The 21,589-nt window shown below is 47.4% G+C and overlaps 1 protein-coding gene across 1 annotated transcript in view; it reads right to left on the reverse strand.

The window, feature by feature from the left end:
• Positions 1 to 8,786: 8,786 nt before the first annotated feature.
• FBLN7 (fibulin 7) overlaps positions 8,787 to 21,589 on the reverse strand; it is a 29,424-nt gene continuing 16,621 nt past the window's right edge. The window contains exons 4-8 of the mRNA XM_084774952.1: positions 17,077 to 17,202; positions 14,949 to 15,089; positions 13,818 to 13,955; positions 11,678 to 11,816; positions 8,787 to 11,382 (exon numbers count right to left, since the gene is read on the reverse strand). Coding sequence (XP_084631078.1) covers positions 11,010 to 11,382; positions 11,678 to 11,816; positions 13,818 to 13,955; positions 14,949 to 15,089; positions 17,077 to 17,202 — 917 coding nt within the window. The 3' untranslated portion in view covers positions 8,787 to 11,009. The remainder of the gene's footprint in view (positions 11,383 to 11,677; positions 11,817 to 13,817; positions 13,956 to 14,948; positions 15,090 to 17,076; positions 17,203 to 21,589) is intronic.

The following is a 21,589-nucleotide window of genomic DNA, read 5'->3' on the forward strand; positions in this document are numbered from 1 at the left end:
TGCCCTGGACTCACTTTGTAGACCAGGCTGGCCTTGAACTCACAGTGATCCACCTGCCTCCAGAGTGCTGGGATTAAAAGCATGTGCCACCACCACCCGGCTAGAATGCTTGATTTTAAATTTTTTATCTTTCCCTGTGGGAAGCCAAGACCATAGCCGGCAAGCATCTCGGACATAAGACATCGAGTGGACCTGGGGCAGGCTGCCTTGTGACCTCTTTCCCTCCTTGCCTCAGGGTACATTCCAGAAGGCTGCCTTGCGACCTCTTCCTCTCCCTCAAGGTACTCTCCAGCTGTTCTCAGTATCCCGGAATTATAGAGGCCTTCAGAGGATGAGCGAAACAAAGTCTATAGATAACACCTTGTGGTTCCAGATGCCTAACAATTCCACCCAGCCCCAGAACCACAGCAGCCCTCGCCCTGCCAAACTTCCTGACTTCCTGATATCTTGCGAAAACCACCCACCCGGATCACCCCACTCAGCCTCCTGCTTCAATGATATATAATTGCCTGTGAGAAAATAAAATTTGGTCAGCTTGATCAGACTCCTTGACTTGCTGTCCGTTCTTCGCGTCTCTTGTCCCCCATTCTCTCCCTAGGGGTCCGAGGGTCCCAGTTGATTGTCCGTTGGGTCTAGACATTTCCCCCTTTTCTTTTCTTTTCTTTTCTTTCTTTCTTTTTCTTTTTCTTTTTGGTTTCTGGAGACAGGGTTTCTCTGTGTAGCCTTGGCTAAGCTAGACTCGCTTTTGTAGTCCAGGCTGGCCTCGAACTCACAGCGATCCGCCTGCTTCTGCCTCCCGAGTGCTGGGATTAAAGGCGTGCGCCACCACGCCCGGCTCTCATTTCCCCCTTTTCATTTTTCTTTTCTTTCTTTGTTTTTTGAGACATGGTTTCTCTGTGTAGCCTAGACTGTCCTAGACTCACTTTGTAGACCAGGCTGGCCTCAAACTCACTGCAATCTACCTGCCTCTGCCTTCCCTGGGGTTAAAGGCGTGAACAACCATTGCCCAGCTCCTTTTCATTTTTCATGTGTGTGTTGCTTTAAAATAAGTTTTTTTTAATGACTTATTAGCATATGTAGATTTGTATATCAACTTTATGAACTTATGTGTCCTAGTTAGGGTTACTATTGACCAAAAGACAGTTGGTGAGGAAGTGTATTTGGCTTACACTTCCACATCAGTGTTCACCGTTGAAGGAAGTCAGGACAGGAACTCAAGCAGGGCAGGAACCGGGAGGCAGGAGCTGATGCAGAGGTCATGGAGGGGTGCTGCTTACTGGCTTGCTCCTCATGGATTTCTTGGCCTACTTTCTTATAGAACCCAGGACATCCAATCCAGAGATGGCCCCACCCACAGTGGGCTGGATCTTTCCCTATCAATCACAATTAAGACAATGTTGTACAGGCTCACCTGTAGACTGGTATTATGGAGGCTTTTGCTTGTTTGGTTGGTTTTTTAAAGACAGGGGTTTTCGCTTTCCGTGTGTAGCCCTGGCTGACTTGAAACGGGCTCTGTAGAGTAGGCTGGCCTTGAGCTCAGATACTCTTGCCTTTTCCTGCCCAGTGCTGGGGTTAAGGTGTCCATCTCGCTGGAGGCATTATCTCAGCTGATGCTCTCTTCTCTCAAGCGACTATAGCCTGTGACAAGTTGACATCAAACTAGCCAGCACCCTGTGTATCTGAAGTCATGTAAATTTTTCTCAAGTACAAAAAGGCTAAGAATGAAAAAGGAGGCTGGGATGGTGATGGCGCACACCTTTAATCCCAGCACTAGGGAAGGCAGATACAGGCAGGTCTCTGTGAGTTCGAGGCCAGCCTAGTCTACAGAGTAAGCTCTAGGATAGCCAAGGCTACACAGAGAAACCCTGTCTCAAAAAGACAAAACAAAAGAATGAAAAAAGACTGCCGGGAGTGGTGGTGTACACCTTTAACTCCAACACTTGGGAAGCAGAGGCAGGTGGATCACTGTGAGTTTGAGGACAGCTTGATCTACAAAGCAAGCCCAGGCCAGCCAAGGCTACACAGGGAAAGCATGTCTTGAAAAACAAAAACAAACAAACAAACGAAAGAATTAAAAAGGTAGGCTGGAGAGATGGGTCATCAGTTAACATTTGCTGATCTTAGGGAGGACCCAAGTTCAGTTCCGAGCACCCACATTGGTCAGCTCACAACTGCCCGTAACTTCAGCTCCAGAGGATCCAGCGCCCTCTTTTGGCCTCTGAGGACTCCTGCACTCTCACATCTCTCACATGTATGCCCCCACCCAGAAACACACATGCACATAATACAAAGAGTAAAACTAAATATTTTTCTTCTTTTAAAGGACAGAAAAAGGTTAAGAAGCCCCGCTCTAGCAGAATTCCTGACCCACAGAATACATGATAACAATAAGATTAAAAGCTTAAAGCTGAGAGAGGGAGGGGGGAACGGGAAGATACAAGCCAGGGGATAACAATCGAGGTATAATCCGATTAATAAAATTTAATTAAAAAAAAAAAAAGAAAAAAACCTTAGAGCCACCACATTTGAGGCTACTTCATGTAGCCCCATAGATGCTTACAACATAAAATTAGGCTGATTTTATGGAGGCCTCTGTTTGTTTGTTTGTTTGTTTTTAGTGGCTGGAGAGACAGCCATGGGTGCTGGGAACTGAACTCCTTATATTTTTGGTTGTGAGCCTAGCCTTTAATGGCTGAGCCATCTCTCCAGCCCTGTTTGTTTATATTTTGAGACAGGATTTCTCTGTATGTACGTAGCCCTGACTGACCTGGAACTCTGTAGACCAGGCTGGCCTTGAACTCACAAGAGATCTGCCTGCCCAGCCCATTTTCTTCTCTTCCTTGGTTGGCACTGTTCTTTATATCCAGACAAGAGGCCTTTCTGTGGTGCATCACACAGGCCTTGGGCTTACATCCTGATCTGCGCCTGCAGGAGATTCTGAGCCACAGCACCGAGCACCACGGATGTGTGATCCAACTGTGATCACACATGATCTTTGTCTGCAGCATTCAGCCTGCATAGATGATATGCAGTATTTACATACAACATATATACATTTACTGTATGCTCACAGCCCTCTTTTATAATGTTTTAATTTTACTCATTTGTAGAGAGCTCTGCTAAGTTTATTGGAATAGTCAAGGCTGTAGCAAATTTAGGGAAATTTTCTGACTCTTGTTTTATTGTTATTGTTGTTTTTGAGACAGAGTCTCATATGTGGTCCTGGCTAGTTTAGCACTTGCTCTGTAAACCAGGCTGGCTTTGAACTTGGGACACACCCCCGCCTCCCTGCCAGGAGCTGGGATTAAAGGTGTGAGCCACCACACGTGGCTTGTTTTTATTTTTTCAACGCCATCCCTCTTTCATCACATACTTTTTTTGCCTTCACAAGCTTTACTAGGTCAAAATCTGGCGATCCCATCATCCATTGTGTCTTCCGTAACCAGGGCAGGGCCTGTCCTCAGCAGATGTGCAGGCTGTCCTTGCAATTTCTAGATGACTGATGACACTTAGAAATATTCATATGACCAAGCCCAGAGTCAGGAGGGTTCACCTTTCTAGCCCTGCAGCGAGGGCTTGGCAAAGCCACGACAGCGGCTGATGGAAAGTGACAAATTCCAGCCTGACCTCAGACTATAAACCCGTCAGGTTGTCTGTGACTCTGGGATGGCATTTTGGGTTTGGCGTATTTTTCTTTTTGTTTGTTACTGTTGGGCATGTTACAATTTAAAAATAAAGTGATTTAAAAAAAAAAACTCATCCAAAACCCTGCTTAATTTTCCATTGTTCAACAGCTCATGATCTCCTGGCTGGCTGCCCTCATCTTCCTGGTGGCTGCTGACTGCTGCTCCGAGGTGCAAGACAGCAGATGGGCTGGCAATAGGACAGACCTCCACTCAGGCCTGCCTTTGCTCCCAATGAGCAGTGAGCTCTCAGGGAGCAGATGTGATCATGGTGCTGCTGAGACCTCCTCAGTTCAGGTACCGGGCCTTTTGGCGGGTGGAAGGTCGCCTATAGCTTGTGAAGGAAGCAGTGACATGTAAGATATGAAAGCAAAAATATTAAAAGCTATCCATATTGATAAAACACTTCCAGTGGCAAGGGACCAAAAATAGCCTAGTTGTCAACCCCAGGTGACTAGATGAATAAGCCATGATAAATTTTCCAATTAGAGAATTGATATGGGATTGCTGGGCGTGGTGGGGCACATCTGTCATCCCATCACTCAGGGAGGCAGAGGCAGGCAGATCTCTGTGAGTTCGAGGCCAGCCTGATCTATGAAACAAGTCTAGAACATCCAAGGCTACACAGAGTCTTGAAAAACCAGAGAGAGAGAGAGAGAGAGAGAGAGAGAGAGGGAATCATTGGCTAAGAAGAGTGATAGCCAAGTTATTAAAAACGAAAAAGATCAAAGGAAGTATAGACTATCATGCTATCATCTATCATTTATAATATATTACTTTTGATTTTATATTAATAACAATTTTGCATTATTTTGTTTTTGTGTTTATGTGTGTTGTGCCTACTTATATGTCTGTGCACCACAGAAAAGGGTGTTGGATCTCCTGGAACTGCAGTTACGGACAGTTGTGAGCCACCATGTGTGTGCTGCTGGAAATCTAACCCAGGTCCTCTATAAAAGCAGCCACCACTCAAAATTATGAAGCCATCTCTCCAGCCCCATTATATTAAGTAAAAAGATAAAAGGCAAAAATTAGCTATTAAAAGGGGAGAGATATGAGGGATTGGAGGGCCACTGGGCACACATTGGTATACAGATATACACGTAAGAATAGCACCCACACATATTAAATTCAACTAAAATTTTAAAAGGAGCAAAAATTACAAACAGTTGCTAAAGTTTCAAAGCTAGCAAGATACCTCAGTGGGTAAAGGCACGTGCTGCCAAGATTGGTGACCAGGCTTTGACCCCTGGAAGGATCAAACTGACTCCCTGGAGTTGCCTCCCCCATAAGTGTGCTGTGGCACACGCTATCCTTTGTAGAGAATTAATTCAGAACCTGCTCCTCTGGCAAGAGATCACATCCACAGACCTTCTAGGTCTGTATGATGCAGCTGGAACACAGACATGCCTTTAATCCCAGGAGACAGGGGCAAGCGGAACTCTGAGTTCCAGAGTAGTCTGGTACCAGAGCAAGTTCCACGTAGAGAAAAGTTTAGGTCTAGCCGTGGCGGTACATGCCTTCAGTCCCAGCACTCAGGAGACAAGAGACAAGCAGCTCTCTGAGTTCTGGCCAGTGCTATTTAGTCAGTTCTGTTGAGACAGTGAATTGAGAGGCAGTGCAGTGGAGTTGAGTTTATGGCGGTTCAGTTCATGGGCTTTTTGCCGGGACAGTTTTACAGAGAGAGACTGAAGAGAGAACAAGCCAGACACGGGTGAAGACAGAACGTGCCAGAGAGTTAGAACAGACTGCTACAGTTAGTTTGAGACCAAGCAGAGCTATTCAGTGAGACACTGAGAGAAGCCGGTTTGAATCAGTTAGCTTGGAGAGGAGTTTGAGCCAGAACAGGTGAGTTGAACTAGCCAGCCAGAGTTCAGAAACAACTAGAAAGGGGTGAGCTTATTCAGCAGGAAATTTTCAGAAGCTGAAAGCATTCTAGGCCTAGATAGCATTGTACAGGAAGCTAGAAGCTTCCAGGACTAGGCCTATGTTAGTAGACAGGCAGCAAGTCTCTGAGACAACAGTTACATCAGGACAATATAAGTTACTTTAACCACCCCTCTCACAAACAAATAAATAAATAAGTGAAAAATATTTAAATATTTAAAGTTTTAGCACAACGAATCACAACTGTTAGGACTGTAGTATGAGCTATAGCCACAAAGAATTGTTTTAAGTGATTTGAGAAAGCAAACTGATGATACAACACTTGTGTTTAATGATAGAAACTTGAGGACAAAAAACAACCCCCCAAAATAGGGCCAGGCATGGTGGCACATGCCTTTAGTCCCAGCACTCAGGAGGCAGAGGCAGGCAGATAGCTGCGATTTCGAGGCCAGCTTGGTCTACAAAGTGAGTCCAGGACAGCCAAGTCTACACAAAGAAACCCTATCTCCAAAAAACAAAACCCCCAAACCCAAAAAAACAAAAATACCAAACACACACACACACACACACACACACACACACATACACACACAAAAAAAAAACCACCAAAAAATCCCCAACAAAACAAACAACCAAAAACCAAAAGCCAATTAAACAAAAAGCAAAACATGAAAGAAATATTGTAACTAGCAATATTGGTGATGTTTTTCTAGGAGATATTTTCCAAGATGTAAAATTATTATTGTTTTGAGACAGGGCTTACTCTGTAGCCGTGGCTGGCCTGGAACTTTCTATGTAGACCAGGCTAGCCTCAAATTCATAGGGATCCTCCTGCCTCTGCCTCCCTAGTGCTGGGATTATAGGTACACCACCACACCTGACCTAACTAAATTTCTTTTTTAAAAGTGTTTTACATTTAATGTGTGTGTGTGTGTGTGTGTGTGTGTGTGTGTGTCCTGCATGAAAGCATGTGAACCACATGCATGCCTGATGCCTGAAGAGATTAGAAGAGGGAGATTAGAGGCTGGAGAGATGGCTCAGAGGTTAAGAGCACTGGCTGTTCTTCCAAAGGTCCTGAGTTCAATTCCCAACAACCACACAGTGGCTCACAACCATCTGTAATGAGATCTGATGCACTCTTCTGGTGTGCAGGCACACATGTGGGCAGAATACTGTATATATAATGAATAAATCTTTTTTAAAAAGGGGGGAGGGTTGGATTTCTTGGAACTAGAGTTATAGAGATTGTGAGCTGCCCTGTGGGTCCTAGGAACTGAACCCAGGTCCTCTGCAAAACCAAGCGTACCCAACTGCTGAGCGGAATCTCTAGCCCCAAGTAAAATAAAATGTATGTTTTTAAAAAAGAGATAGATACTATGTGACTTCCACTTAGAGATCTAAAGCCAGTCGGTGGCAGCACATGTCTTTAATCCCAGCACTTGGGAGGCAGAGGCAGATGAATCTCTGAGTTTGAGGCCAGCCTGGTCTATAGAGCTAGTTGTAGGACAGCCAGGGCTACACAGAGAAATCATGTCTCAAAACAAACAAAAAACAAAAAAAGTATAAACAATCCAATAGTCTGCCCTCTCACTAACCTCCAGGTCATATGATGTATGCTGAAACATATTGGAACTTATCAATAAATTACACCACATGGACTTAATTCAAGCAAAGGGGGAAAAAAAAACCCCAAGTTACTCAGAGAAATTTAAGCAATGGTTTTTGTGGCTGGAGGTATGGAGGAATCATCGTTACATTTCTGGTTTTTAATTGTATGATTTACTTGTTTGTTTATTTATTCCTGTGTGTGCATGGATGCCAGTGTGCCACAGCATGCATGTGGCGGGTATCAGAGGACAGCCTGTGCGAGTTGACTCTCCTCTTCCACCATGGAGGTCCTCGGGTGTCAGTCTCAGCAGCCGTCACCTTTACCTGCTGAGCTATCCCACAGGCTCTGCTGTTAAAATTCTAGATAGTGCTGAACGTGGATAATGTTGAGGTCGTGCTTTAAAGAAGCGCTTTAGAAACACATGATGGAATACAGATGGAATTGGTACCGTGCCTGGGACCTCCATCCTGTGGTGGAGCGGGAGTAGGTGATTGGCAAGTGCTAGTGGCTGATGATGACGCGTGGGTTCCTTAGACTGTTCTAGTTTGTGCATTTGCAGTTCCCAGGAAGCTGTGTAAACTGACACATGTGGACACCTAGTCATGTCGACTTAGCACAGACTGAAGCCTTAGGAAGACCCAGCAGTGGATTTCCATAGAGAAAGGAAAACATTTCTGCAGTTTGGATCCTGAATGTCTCCCCCAAAGCCCCTGTATTTGGAAGCACTGGGAAGTGGCAGGGCCTTGTGGGAGGTCTTTGGCCCTTGAGGACATGTCCTTGAAGTTGATTAATTATGACACAAGGTCTTCGGGTCTCTTTCCTCCCAGCCATGAGGTGAACAGGCTTTGTTCCACCCTATCACGGTCCCACAACAAGAGAGCCAGGGGATCATGGGCTGTTATCTGTGAGTTAAAGATAACTCTTTCTCCTCATGAGTGGATGGTCGATGCTATTTGGCTGCAGTAACAGAAAGCTGACTAACACACTAGAGCATCCCGGGTATAATCCACGCCATAGTCTGAAGCAGTCAAGCATCCATCGTACTTTGGTACCACAGGGACAGAAGCGAGTGATATGGTAAGTGGGAGATGATAACAGAACTTGGTGGAGAAACTTGACACAGGACCTGTTGCACATCAGTCACTATCCCATACCATCCTATCACCACCCAGAACAGTGGTGCTCAACCTTCCCAAGGCTGTGGCCCTTTAATACAGTTCCTCATGTTGTGGAGACCCTCCCCCCCCCCCGCCCCAATGATAAAATTATTTTCATTGCCTCTTTATGACTGTAATTTTGTTACTGTTATTAATCATAATGCACATATCTGTGGTTTTGGTGCTCTTAGGTGACCTCTATGAAAGAGTCCTTCGACTCGAAACACGAGGCTCTGTAAATATTTTTCTTCTCTTTTCCCTTCTTTTTGTCTTGTTTTATTTTGTTTGAGACAGGGTTTCTCTGCATACCTTTGACTGTCCTGAACTTGCTTTGTAGATGAGGCTGGCCTCAGACTCACAGAGATCCACCTGCCTCTGCCTCTCAAGTGGCGGGATTAAAGGTGCGTGCCACCATCACCTGGTTCTTTAAATGTTTTTAATGAGTCACATAACAACCCAAAAAAGCAGATCTTCAGGCCCTTGTTTTTTTTAAACTCTTCTTTATTTGGGGTGTTTAGGCCTCATTCTCCCTACATAGGAGAGAGGTTAGTGGGAGAGAGGGGGCCTCTTTACTTCTCCTGGCTGTTTAAAGTCAAAGGGTCTTTGGGGTATACCTATCTCTGTCCAGAGCAGACATAGCCAGCAGTCTCCAAGCTGCTGTATCCCCAAGCATTTCTCTCCATCCAAACCAGCACGTCATTGTTTCTGGTCTTTTCAAACTGCTACACTCCACACACCAACACTGCACGCCACACCATCCTCTCTCTCTGGGCTCTCCTTCATAGCCTCAGAGTCCTAGACCACACCCCTCTCCATGCAGCAGGAAGAAGACTGTAGCAGCTGGCAAAAGCCACGCCCCTCACGAGACAATTAACACCTGTTAATTGTCTCAAACTGAAATCCCACATTTGGAACTAAAACAAAAACATTCACATAACACAACTGAGTTTACAAAGAAACCAAACTTCCATTACACTTGTTCCGTTGTTAGAAACTGCAGCTGAGGCCACGGAGGCATCTCAGTCTGTCTCACAAAAGAGGTCAGGGTCAAACTGTCCTAGAAATGTCATACTAGGCTTATCAGTAAGCTAGGGACACGCGTCATAGCTGATGTGAGGACAAACACAAAGCTTTAGATGAGATATGGGGAGCTGGATTTTTTTTTTCCCAATCTGTCTTTTGTTTGATAAAGGGTTTCAAAAGTCCAGGCCTGCCTCAGACTGGCTATGTGGCCGAGATATGTGCGCTCACGCTTGGTTTTGGGCAGTGCCAGACAATGAACTTAGGGCTTCCTACGTGCTTGACAACAGCTCTTCTAATTGAGTTACAGCTCTAGCCTTCTTCCTGTCCTATTTTGTTTAAAACAGACTCTCATGGTGGCATCCAGGCTGCCCTCAAACTCACAGTCAACCTGCCCCAGCCTCTAGAAATAAGCTTTTAAAATAAAATGTATGCAAAAGCAACTTTCCCAGGAGATCTGTGTGTGTCTGGACATTGAAACTCCTCTCATCACATCTAGTTTTAACATCTTAATTGGAATGGTCTCCCATCCCGCCCAGTTCTTGGTGCTGCACAGTTTCCCTGGTCCATTCATCTGGAGGACATCACCTCTTGGTTCTCTCAGCTGAGGAAGAAAGCCATGAGATGAAAAGACAATTTGAGCATTCAAATCACTCCATGGCCAAATGCTGTCCTTACCCATCTCCCATGTGACAGAGCCATATTGAAACTAGTGGAACATGTCACTTATACATCACCTGTCTTACTCACTTGATCCTCGGGGTCCAACCTGGGCAGAAAGAGAGCTATTCTTCCCTAGAAGGTGGCCTCACACTCAGGGAGAAGTCAGATGGGAAAAGAGTAGAAGCAGACTCTATTTCCACAGCCATAAACCCAGGTCATGTTTTTGAGACATGCTTTCTCTAAAGCAGCGGCACTCTGGCAAAATCCATGATCTGGAAGGATCTATTCAGAGTCACTAGACTCTCCTATTGCTCTCTGGTAAGAAGGCTGGCTGCAATGTCACAGGGAAAAGCATCATGGTGGGTGGCTTTCAGGGACATTAGACCATTAATAGGGCTATACCATGCTCAGCCAGAAAAGGCTTGGCTCCCTCAAAGCACAACAGTGGGGCATTGTCTCTGACACAGGCCATGAGCTGCTACCCCTACTTCAGATTGTTCAAACTCACATGGTCATTCACATAACATTTTGAAAGTCTCTGTTACCTCCTAAGGGGGTAGGAGTGGGGTTTAAAGCAGAAGAAAAAAAAAGTCATGTCACAGTGGCACAGCATTTGTTTTATGACTTCCCTTCTGTTCCAGCCTATGGGTCAGAGCACAGCACTGTTCTAGGAGCCTGAGGTGAACAGGCAAAGTGGGTGATAACATGACAGAGAGGAAGAATTAACCTTCATAGCTCTATTTTTTTTTTTTTTTTGGTTTTTCGAGACAAGGTTTCTCTGTGTAGCCTTGGCTGTCCTAGACTCACTTTGTAGACCAGGCTGGCCTCGAACTCACAGCGATCCACCTGCCTCTGCCTCCCAAGTGCTAGGATTAAAGGCGTGTGCCACCATGCCCAGCCCTTCATAGCTCTTGCCCACAGGTGTGTCACTGGGGAAGAGAATCCAGCCCAGGTCTCAAAGCCCAGTCCTCCCCAATTGCCATGGCATCCTTAGTATTCATAGGGAGACACAAAGATGGTGATCTTGCACAAAAAGATGGCCTGGAGGATATGTTCCCGGTAGTCCAGCACTTCTACATCTACCTCCAGAGTCTGAGGCCCCTCCAGGGACTGGAGAAGGATGAGCTCCCCTGTATGCGCGTTTGACTTCTGCATAAGGAAGTGGTCAGTTTTGTTCCCAGCCATGACCCCAAAGCGCAGGGTGCTGGCATGGGTCTGATCAGAAATGGAGTCCATAGCCATTTGAGAGATGGTGAAGGGCGTCTTCTGCTTGGAAGGCAGAGAGAGGTAATGGAAGTAGACAACATTGGGCATGCGGCGACACATTCTCTTGTGCATGGGACAGCGGTTTCGCTTGCACTGGCTGGAGCGGAGGCAAAACAGAGACAGTTAGACCTGGGACCACTCAAGAGGGGCTGCTCCACCTGCCCTCCCGAGGAGGCCACACTCCTGTGGCTTCCAGTATCTCTTTCGCAGAACAGAATGGCTGTGCTTCGTGTGAGCTGGGAGTTATAAAGGAGATGAAGGGTCAGAGAAGCATCTCTCCTTCCATATTTCTTGTGAATGATATAATTTATAATTATCCTTCTCCCCAACCCCCACCCCCTCCCCCACCGCGAGCCACACCGAGTAAGGCCATGCATGCTGGGTCTACTCACAAGAAAGATGGCTTCACGTAGGTTATGTTGCCTCTGTCCTTGGGACACTTGGGGCTGACACACTGGAAGCCTCCTCTAGTGTTGATGCATGCGGTCCCGTGGGGGCACTTGTGCTGGCCGCCTGCACACTCGTCAACATCTGTACATCAGGAGACACCACGAAGCCTGTGAGTCTTCCTGACTTTCCTGGATTGTAGAACCACTTGAAACGCCAAATAGGCAATGGAACGGGAGGCTCCCCAGGGGTGAATTTTCCAAATGCCCAACATTTGGGTATTTTCCCCAACCGTCTCTCTCTCTCTCTCTCTCTCTCTCTCTCTCTCTCTCTCTCTCTCTCTCTCTCTCTCTCTCTCTCTCTCATTTTTAAACAGAGTCATTAAGCCTGGAGCTCACTGGTTCTGCTAGGCTGGCTGGCTAGTGAGTGCCCTTAAAGCAAGAACTTTGTCAGGAATTCTGTTTTCTTTCAACATCTGGAAACTTGGTCCTGCATAGGTGCTGTAGGATTGTGGTGGTGAATTCCCCTCCCTGGGGGATTCTGTCTTCTTTCCCTGGGCTGTCACAAGTGACAAGGGATCCTGCCAACACCAAATGAGTATTACCAGTCACCTGCCTCCTTCTCAGCTGCAAGTGCTCTTGAGTCTCTTCCTTAAAGATTTACTTATATATGTATTTTACATATCTGCCAGAAGAAGGCATTGGATCTCATTATAGATGATTGTGAGCTGCTATGTGGGTGCTGGGAATTGAACTCAGGACCCATGGAAGAGCAGCTGGTGCTGTAACCACTGAGCCACCTCTCCAGCCCTGAGTCTCCTCCTTGCTAGCAGTTGTTCTCACACTCAGATTCAAACCCTTAGGAAATCCTGGTTCAAGTTAGCCTTATGCCACACTGAAAGCAGGCAGCAACACTCAGTCATTTCTGAGAGTTCTCTGTGCCCTTTACAGACATCTAGCGGATTGACCGGAACTGGAGGCTGTGCCTTCCCAAGCTCATATGAGTGCTGTGGGTGTGGCAGTGGATGGTGGAAGACAGATGAACGGGTGAGTGGGTGCGTGGAAGCGTAGATGGGCGAATGTGTGGATGGCTATCTGGACGTCTTCTCTCATCCTAGTCTCCAGCTGCCCACTCCTCTGAGATTTACTCTGGCATCCAACAAGATGTCACCAGGGAGCCACCTCTATCTTAACATTCCAAGGCAGCTTGTTGCTTAGTCCCCTGCCTCTTTTTCTTTGTCCTTTCTTCCAGGGATCCAGAGCCAGTTTTGGAAATCTATTGGGGTTCCCTCAGTGTCTTCAGTCCATGGAGGATTTAGCCTGGACAGCGTCCCAGTGTGGGGAGCCACTGCTTCTGGTGTTCTCCCCAGAGGTCCTCCTGCACCCCCAAGTTCCAAGGCCTAGAATCAAGCTGAGCAAGAGGAGGAGACCCTTTGGGCCTGACTTACAAGCGGCGGTTCCAACTTATACATGGTTTGACTTACCTGTCACCAACTATAGTTCATTAGTTTTAAGTAAATCTTGTTACTGCACATTATAGCTATTTATCTTGCTATCAGTTGTGGTCAGTATATGCTCTGCCTAATTAATAAATTAAACCTTATGCTAAGTATGTACTATAGGACAGAAACATTGTTCAAGTAGGGTTGATACTATTTAAGTGAATTTGGGCGTTGACTGATGGCTATTGTATTCTGACTGTGCTAATGCAGAGACTTGATGACCTATGTTTATTAATCTCTGTATTAGTCTTCAAAGAAGGGTGTGGCGCAAGGCCTCCTATTATTGTGCCAGGGTCCACTAGATTTGCCTGATGGTGATGCCGGTGATTGCAGCGTTCATCTCTCCCTGCTAACTCCCATGTAACCTGCAAACATCCCTTGCTGATGATGGGGCTTATTTGTACCGTTCCTGGAAACAGAAACCTCAAACTCCTTTCTTCCCGGCGCCACGATGGACGCGTGGCAGCACTGAGGGAGAACCCGAGCCAGGTGTTTCCACTTACAGCGCTGCCTCCAATCTCCTTTTTGTTCCTGGGAATATGAATGGGACAAGAGCAGGGGCCACAGCAGCAACAGCAGGCGACCAGCTGCGGATGGTGACCTCTAGCCTCGTGGTCGCCTGTCTCTGCTGCCGCCTCACTCACCCTCACAGTTCTTTCCGTCAGCCGTGAGGCGGTACCCGCTGGGACAGATGCAGAGGTAGGAGCCAGGGATGTTCACACAGGCGTGTCTGCAGAGCCGGGGCCGTCCTTCCCTCCCGTAGAGCTCACACTCATTCACATCTGGGGACAAAAGTGTCCGTGATTCCAAGAGGCTTACGCGGCCTCCACCGACTACACTGTTTGGCAGCAGTGATGAGATGCAGTAAGAAATCCCTGAAGCCTGCGCCATGGTGCAGGCCTGTGATCTCAGCGTTTGGGGGGAGGCTGAAGTAAAGAATCTCCACTTGAGGCCAGCCTGGGCTGCGTCTTGAGATGCCTCTTTAAAAAGGGGTGGGGGGAGCCAGGCCTGGTGGCTCACTCCTTTAATCCCAGCACTTTGGAGGCAGAGGCAGGTGGATCGCTGTGAGTTCAAGGCTCAGCCTGGTCTGCAGAGCGAGTCCAGGACAGCCAGGGCTACAGAGAGAGACTCTGCTTTGAAACCCCTCCCCTCCCCCAAAAAAAGGGGGGTGGGGGCATGTTTTTCTTTTCTGATGCTGCGAAGTGAGCCTCTCAGCGTCAAGTGACCAGATGTCTGTGTGGAAGTGCTGTTTAGTTGTAGCTATCCAAAGTGGGCTCTGTAGCCAGCTCAGCTGAGAGCGGAAGATTGGAGAGTGAGTCTCAGGCTGTGCCCGTACTCAGAGCTCTGCCTGCCGGAAATGATCTGAGCTCCTCCCTTGCCACCGGCCCACGGGATTTCTGCTGGAGGTAGGAGGGAGTAGTTGGGCATAGTAATTGCAGGATATGCCTGACACAAGGGCAAGCCTGTCAACTCTCTCCCCTTGGCTGTTTTTTTTCTTTCCCTACCCAGTTACGTAGCAGAAAATGACCTGGAACTTCTGATCCTCCTGCCTCCGTCTCCCAGGCGTTGGGGTTACAGCCATGTCACACCAAATTTAAACGACTGGATTGGACCAAGGGCCTCGCGCTAGTACTCAGTCCCAGGCCTTGGGGGTGGGGGTGGGGGCGGGTGGTAGATGAGAAACCTTCATTCTGGGGCGCAGGCCCTTGTGTCTCCTTCCGCGGCTCGCCCCATCCCCCAAGACCCCCCAACGCCCATCCCGCAGGGGAACCTACCCTGGCAGGTGCTGTTGCTGCCGCCTGTGCCCTTCATCTCGAATCCCACGTCGCATCTGCATTGCAGCACCCAGTCCACCTGCTCACAATGCACCGGGCGGCTGAAAGTAGGGTCGCTGATCACGTCTCCCTCCGGGGCCACTGCGGGAAGAAGACAGGCTCAGCGCTGACCCCCCGGTGCGAGGGTGCCGTGCCATGTGCCGCCCCAGAACAGATTAGACCCTATCTCCCAGTGCGAAATCTAGAGCAGGAAAGGAATGGCACCTAAACAGAGAGACTGCGACTGGGACAGAACCCGTGGGATCTGAATGTAACCGTGGGACAGCCAGTGTGAAGTCTGAGATTCATTTTGAGAATCTTGTACAATGCCCACGATGCTGTCAGCCTCCATTGTCGTGTTTGGTGCGTGGGTATCAGAACAAAACAAACAAAACCAGAATCTCACTCTGTTGCCCTGGCTAGCCTGGAACTCACTGTGTAGACCAGGCTAGCCTCTAACTCCTGCCTCTGTCTCCTGAGTGCTTAGATGAAAAGATTTTGTTTGTTTGTTTGCTTTGGTTTGGTTTTTTGAGACAGGATTTCTCTGTGTAGCCTTGGCTGTCCTGGAACTCACTCTGTAGATCAGGATGGCTTCTAACTTGGAGATCCACCTGCTTCTGCCTGTGGAAATTCTGGGATTAAAGGGCTGTGCCACCACCACTCGGTGGATTTTTTTTTTTTAAATTTGCTTTATGTGTGCCTGTGTGCATATATATATGTACAGCCTGTGGAGCCCAGAAGAGGGCTTCTTTTTATTATTTATTTATTTTAGTTTTTCGAGACAGGGTCTCTCTGTGTAGCCTTGACTGTCCTGGACTCACTTTGTAGACCAGGCTGGCTCAAACTCACAGCGATCTGCCTGTCTCTGCCTCCCAAGTGCTGGGATTAAAGGCGTGCACCACCACCACCCAGCTAAGAGGGCTTCTTGATCTCCCTGGAACTTGAGAGTAAAGGTGGCCTTAAGTTACCAACCACATGAGTCCTTGGAAACCCTGTCCTCTGTAAGAACAGCAATGGCTCTTAGCCTCTGAGCATCTCTCCAGCTCTGGTAAATGGATTAAAAAATAATAATAATTTGTGTAGTTATTCTCAAGGCTGAGGCAGGATCACCTGAATCTAAAACAAGGCCAGCTTGGGGTGGCAGAGCCAGACTCAGTCTCAAAATAATAATATTAGGGACTGGAGAGGTGGCTTAGCGGTCGAAAGCCAGAATTACTGTTTCAGAGGACTTGAGTTTGATTCTCAACACCGACTCTGGAGGCTCATAACTGCCCGCTAGTTCCACTTCCAATATAGCCAGCCTTGGTGGCACACGCCTTTAATCCCAGCACTTGGGAGGCAGAGGTAGGCAGATCTCTGTGAGTTCGAGGCCAGCCTGGTCTACAAAGTGAGTCCAGGACAGGCAGGGCTCTGTGACACAGAGAAACCCTGTCTCAAAAACAAAAACAAAACAAACAAAACAGAACAAACAAACAAACAAAAAACCAAAGCAAAACAAAAAGCTCCACCCACCCCCACCTCCACAGCCTCCCCACCCTGGCCCCCACCCCTTCCAGGGGATTAGAAGCCCTTTTTCTTCTGGCTTCAAGTACACAAATCCACATCCACACTCAGGCTTAGACATCTCAGCTGGAGAATGGTGTGAACCTCCAAGCCATCCTTCGCAGGTTCCTTACCACTAGGCTTTCCTACCGTGTGCTAGAGCTCACTGATCAAATGCCTGCTTGTTCATGTTTTAAAATACTTCTGGCTGCTAAGTTTGAAGGGTGTGATGGGAGCATTAGAAGGAAAAGTGATGAACCACTGATCAGGCAAAGGGACCCAGGGTGTCTTCCCAAGCCATGTCCCTAATCTGCAGGATGTTAAATTGGAGTCTGTCTCTCAAGAAGAAAGATCAAACCTATGTATGTATGTACACACACACACATACACACACACACACACACACACACACACACACACACACACACACACATGCAGAGTCTATGAGAGGCAAAGAGTCCCCGCCATGCCTGCCTTTGATGGCATGGCCAGGATTCTCACCAGCCCCAGGGGAGCATCCTTACCAAGTCCCACAGTGGCTACATACCAGTCTGGGTCTGATGCTGACAGTGGTTCCCAGTTCTTCCCGGAGGACAGATGCATCTGTAGTGCTTGTGATCTTCCACACACGTCCCGCCGTTGTGACAAGGCTGGCTGGAGCACTTATGGATAGCTTAGAAAGGACGTCAACACGTGGTTAAATCAAGCAAAAGCTAACAACAGTCCCCCACCCCTTACATTGTAAAGCCATTGTAAAGCTGCTCCAGCTTCCTGCCTGGCTTGGTTCTGGTTTGTTTTTGAGACAAGATCTCATTGTGAGGCTCGGGCTGGCGCCCTCGTTTGCGAGCTTTCGGCCTCAGCCTCCGCTACACTGTCACCACCCCAGCTTTCTGTCTTCCCACTTTGTCCTTGCCACTCTCTCTCCCTGTGGGAACCGCAAGGGGACTGATGGGCTGAATGCAGCCCATTGCTTCTCTATTACCTGCCTCACATTGTGCCCACCCGGGGCTCTGTGCGCAGGAACTGTGTGCTGTACCGCCCATGCTCCACAAAGAAACATGGTGCTGTGATTCATGAGGGTATAGTGTACACTGCTGTAGCCAAGGTGTTGGCATCTGCTCGTGAGCCGGTGGGTTGGTGGTAGTGGTGGTGGTGGTGGTGGTGGCGGCTTCTGCTCTTCAACTCTGCTCCAAGGTGGATCTCAGGCTGGCTTTGAACTCCCTCTCTGTACAGCCAAAGATGAAAGTGAACTTAGGACCTTCCTGCTTTCACCCCTGAGTGCTAGGATTAACATGTGGCTCTCTATGCCCGCTTTTCTTCCATGCTGAGGCAGAATCCAGGGCCTCAGGCATGCTTGGCTTATTTATTCTACCAACTGAGCCACCTCCCAGATCATCTTTCAAATGGGAGCTAAAGTCCAAGAAATTAAAAAGGAGAGAGAGAGAGAGAGAGAGAGAGAGAGAGAGAGAGAGAGAGAGAGAGAGATGGGGGAGGGGATGGCCCACTGGGATACCCAGCTGTTTGGGGGAAAAAAGAGAGAGAAAGGCAGAATTTTATTTATTTATTAATTTTTGGTTTTTCAAGACAGGGTTTCCCTGTGTAGCCCTGGCTGTCCTGGACTTACTTTTTGTAGACCAAGCTGGCCTTAAAAATCACTGCGATCCACCTGCCTCTGCTTCCCAAGTGCTAGGATTAAAGGTGTGCATGTGCAACCATCGCCCAGTGAAAGGCAGAATTTTAAAGTTAATTAGATTGTTCTCAGAGCTTGGGAGCTCATCAGCCGAGCACTTGAGGCCCTAGGTTAAAATCCTCAGTATTGCCCCAGGAGGAGACTGTTGACTTGAGTTTCATCTTTTCTCTGCTTGGCTTGTGCATGGTTTGTTTGTTTGTTTCTCATTTATACTTTCGGTATTTGTCCCTTGTCTGTAACTATTTATAAAATGTCTTACTTTAGAGAAAGGCAATTTTGTAAAACCTTCACCGGTACAGATGTCCCCAAGGCTCCATTTAATGCTTACACAAGCCATTTCCACCAGGCGGAGCTCTCAGATTTCACCGTGATGACTGAGAGGGAACCTGAGAACCCCCCCCTTTCAAGGCCTAACAGAGACCTTTCTCTGTGTCTCCCAAGGGGGCGCAGCAGGTGCTTTGCTTCCACTGCAAATCGTAGCCTCATCTGGGTCAGCTGGAAGGGGCCTTGGCTTCCCCTAAGACTTCTTGTGACTGCTTGATGGTTCCTCCTCTATCTAGGAGGATTCAGGCTGTCCAAACACTATTTATCCCAGGGAAAGAGTTTCTCGGTAACCTCAGTCCGGTGACAAGCTTCCCCAGGCAGCCTGTTTTCAGATGATCAATTTCTAAGAATACGTCTGAGACCGCAGGACATACAAACGCCTCTCTGAGGTCAGTATTCCAAGGTCTCTCAAGGTCCAAGCCTGTCTTTGCCTACTGGCCCCCTCTGAAAGTGTGTGGATCAATAGACCACAAAGGCATGGGAAGGAAGCCAGGAAGTGTGAGCATTTATATCCTTTCGGTTTGGTCTCAACAAAGCCATTATCTGTCTTTGGGGAGCCTCCAGGGGGAAGGCACTGAGCTGGGCTTGCACCTGGACCCTTCGGGAGGAGCCAGGAGGATATCAGCTGGAGAGAGACGTGAGCAGGTGTCCTGGCGTATTCATTTCTTCAGAGGCTCCAGCCGGACTTTCTGCTCTGCTTATCTTGACGAGCAATCAGAGGTATTCAATGGCTTGGCGCCCAGGCTGGCAAATGCTATCTCCCAATTGAAGGTTAGTTGTCATTATATTCAAGTGTGTCCCGGCTTGCGGCATTCGGGTATGACTTGATGAGGGTAATAGCCACGATGATGGGAAAGGCCGGCAAGCCAAGGCGTGGGCCCAGTCGCCGCATGTCCAGAGCCGGTATCCGGAATACTTACTCGGCTACGAAAGTGGATTGTCACCCTTTATAAAAAATAGTTACGTAGGGCCTGCTGTGGTGGCACACGCCTTTAATCCCAGCATTTGGGAGGCAGAGACAGACAGATTTTCATGAGGTTCAGGCCAGCCTGGTCTACAAAGCGAGTCCAGGACAGCCAGTGCTATCACACAAAGAACCCCTGTCTCCAGAAACGGAACAAAATATGTATGTATGTATGTATGTATGTATGTATGTATGTATGTATGTGAGACAGGCCTTCAAGTAGTTCAGGCTGGCCTTGAACTTGACAGGTAGCTGAGGATGACCTTGATCTCTGATCTCCTGTCTCTGCCTCCTGAGTTCTAGGACTACAGGCAAGCCCCACCACGCCTGCCTTATGTGATGCTGGATTGTGAACTCAGGGCCTCGTGCACACTAGGCAAGCAGCCACATTCGCATCCCCGTTTTTCCCCCTTTTTTTCATTCTACTTTGTTTCTGGGCTCTCTGCCTCCTAGTGACTTCATTTCTCAGGTTTTCTCACTTTCGTGTATGTTGCTGTTTTAGATGTTTTTCATTTACATTTCTTTATTTTAATCTTTTTGAGGGGGGCTCATGAATGTCGTGAGCGGAGAGGTTAGAGAATAACTCTCAAGTTCATTTGTTCCATCCACCAGGCAAGGTCCAGGGATTGAACATGGATCATCGGGCTTGGTGGCGAGCGCCTTTCCCTACTGAGCCACCACCCTAGCGTAGATGTGTGTGTGTGCGTGTGTGCATGCGTGTGTGTGTGTGTGTGTGTGTGTGTGTGTGTGTGTGTCCCTTTATATTAAAAATAAAAACATTCTATTGGTTTGTTTTGAAATACTGGCTTAAGGTTTCCTTCTGTCTTTCTGGCAATTCTTTGTTGTCCATGGAAACTTTGGTGCGCTCTCTCTCTCGCGCTCTCTCATTTTTATACAGCAGCTTGCATGGGACTTGACAAGAGGTTTCCCCCACCATCACCTTTTTTTCTCTCATACTTACATGAAGTAACTCTCAAGGTATACCTTTAGCAGCTTCCTGCCTAAAATGCTCTTCTGCTTTTTTTCTCCAATGTGACCTAAAGCAAAACCTCCTACCTCATCAGCTCACAACCATCTACAATGAAATCTGGTGTCCCCTTCTAGCGGGCAGACACACATGCAGGCATAATACTGTATAAATAATAAATAAATCTTTAAAAAAAAAAAAGGAAATATGGTGATGGCCTGGGCTCCAATTCAAACAGTGTTAGAAATATATAAGAAAATAGGTAGAATTTTATTTTTTATTTTTTTTGGTTTTTTGAGACAAGGTTTCTCTGTGTAACCTTGGCTGTCCTGGACTCACTTTGTAGACCAGGCTGGCCTCGAACTCACAGCGATCCACCTGCCTCTGCCTCCCGAATGCTGGGATTAAAGGCGTGTGCCACCATGCCTGGCTGGTAGAATTTTATTTTAATTAGATATTTTATAACATTAAGGCCTTCACTTTGTGAAAATTACTGGAGTTTTGGTTTATAAAATCTTCCTTCTATACTTTTATATTATATGCTGAATTTTTAAAATATTTATTTTATTTTATTTATATGAGTACTCTATCTGCATATACACCTGCAGGTCAGAAAAGGGCATCAGATAGCATTATAGATGGTTGTGAGCCATCACGTCATTGCTGGGAATTGAACTCTGGACCTCTGGAAAAGCAGGCAGTGCTCTTAACCACTGAGCCATTTCTCCAGCCCCACCTCCCCTTTTAAGTTTATTTTTATTTTATTTGTAGAAATGTTTTGCTAGCATGTATGTGTGCGCACCACATGTGTGTGGTACCTGGGTCCCCCTGAAGCTGGAATTATAGATAGATGATTGTGAGCTGCCCTGTGGATGCTGGGGATGGACCCCAACTCCTCTGCAAGAGCAGACAGGGCTCTCAACCTCTGAGCCATCTCTCCCACACTGAGTTATTTTTTTTTTCTTTTTTCTGAGTGCTGAGATTAGTGATGTGTGTGCCACCACACTTGGCCTGAATTTTGTTCTTAATGAAAAAACAATGTTTAAGATGACTGGCATTAACCAGGTGTTATAGCAAGCCTGTAATCAAGAACCTGGGGAGGCAGAGGCAGGCAG

The sequence above is a fragment of the Acomys minous genome, assembly GCF_964271855.1.
Source record: "Acomys minous genome assembly, chromosome: 3".
Taxonomy (NCBI): domain Eukaryota; kingdom Metazoa; phylum Chordata; class Mammalia; order Rodentia; family Muridae; genus Acomys; species Acomys minous.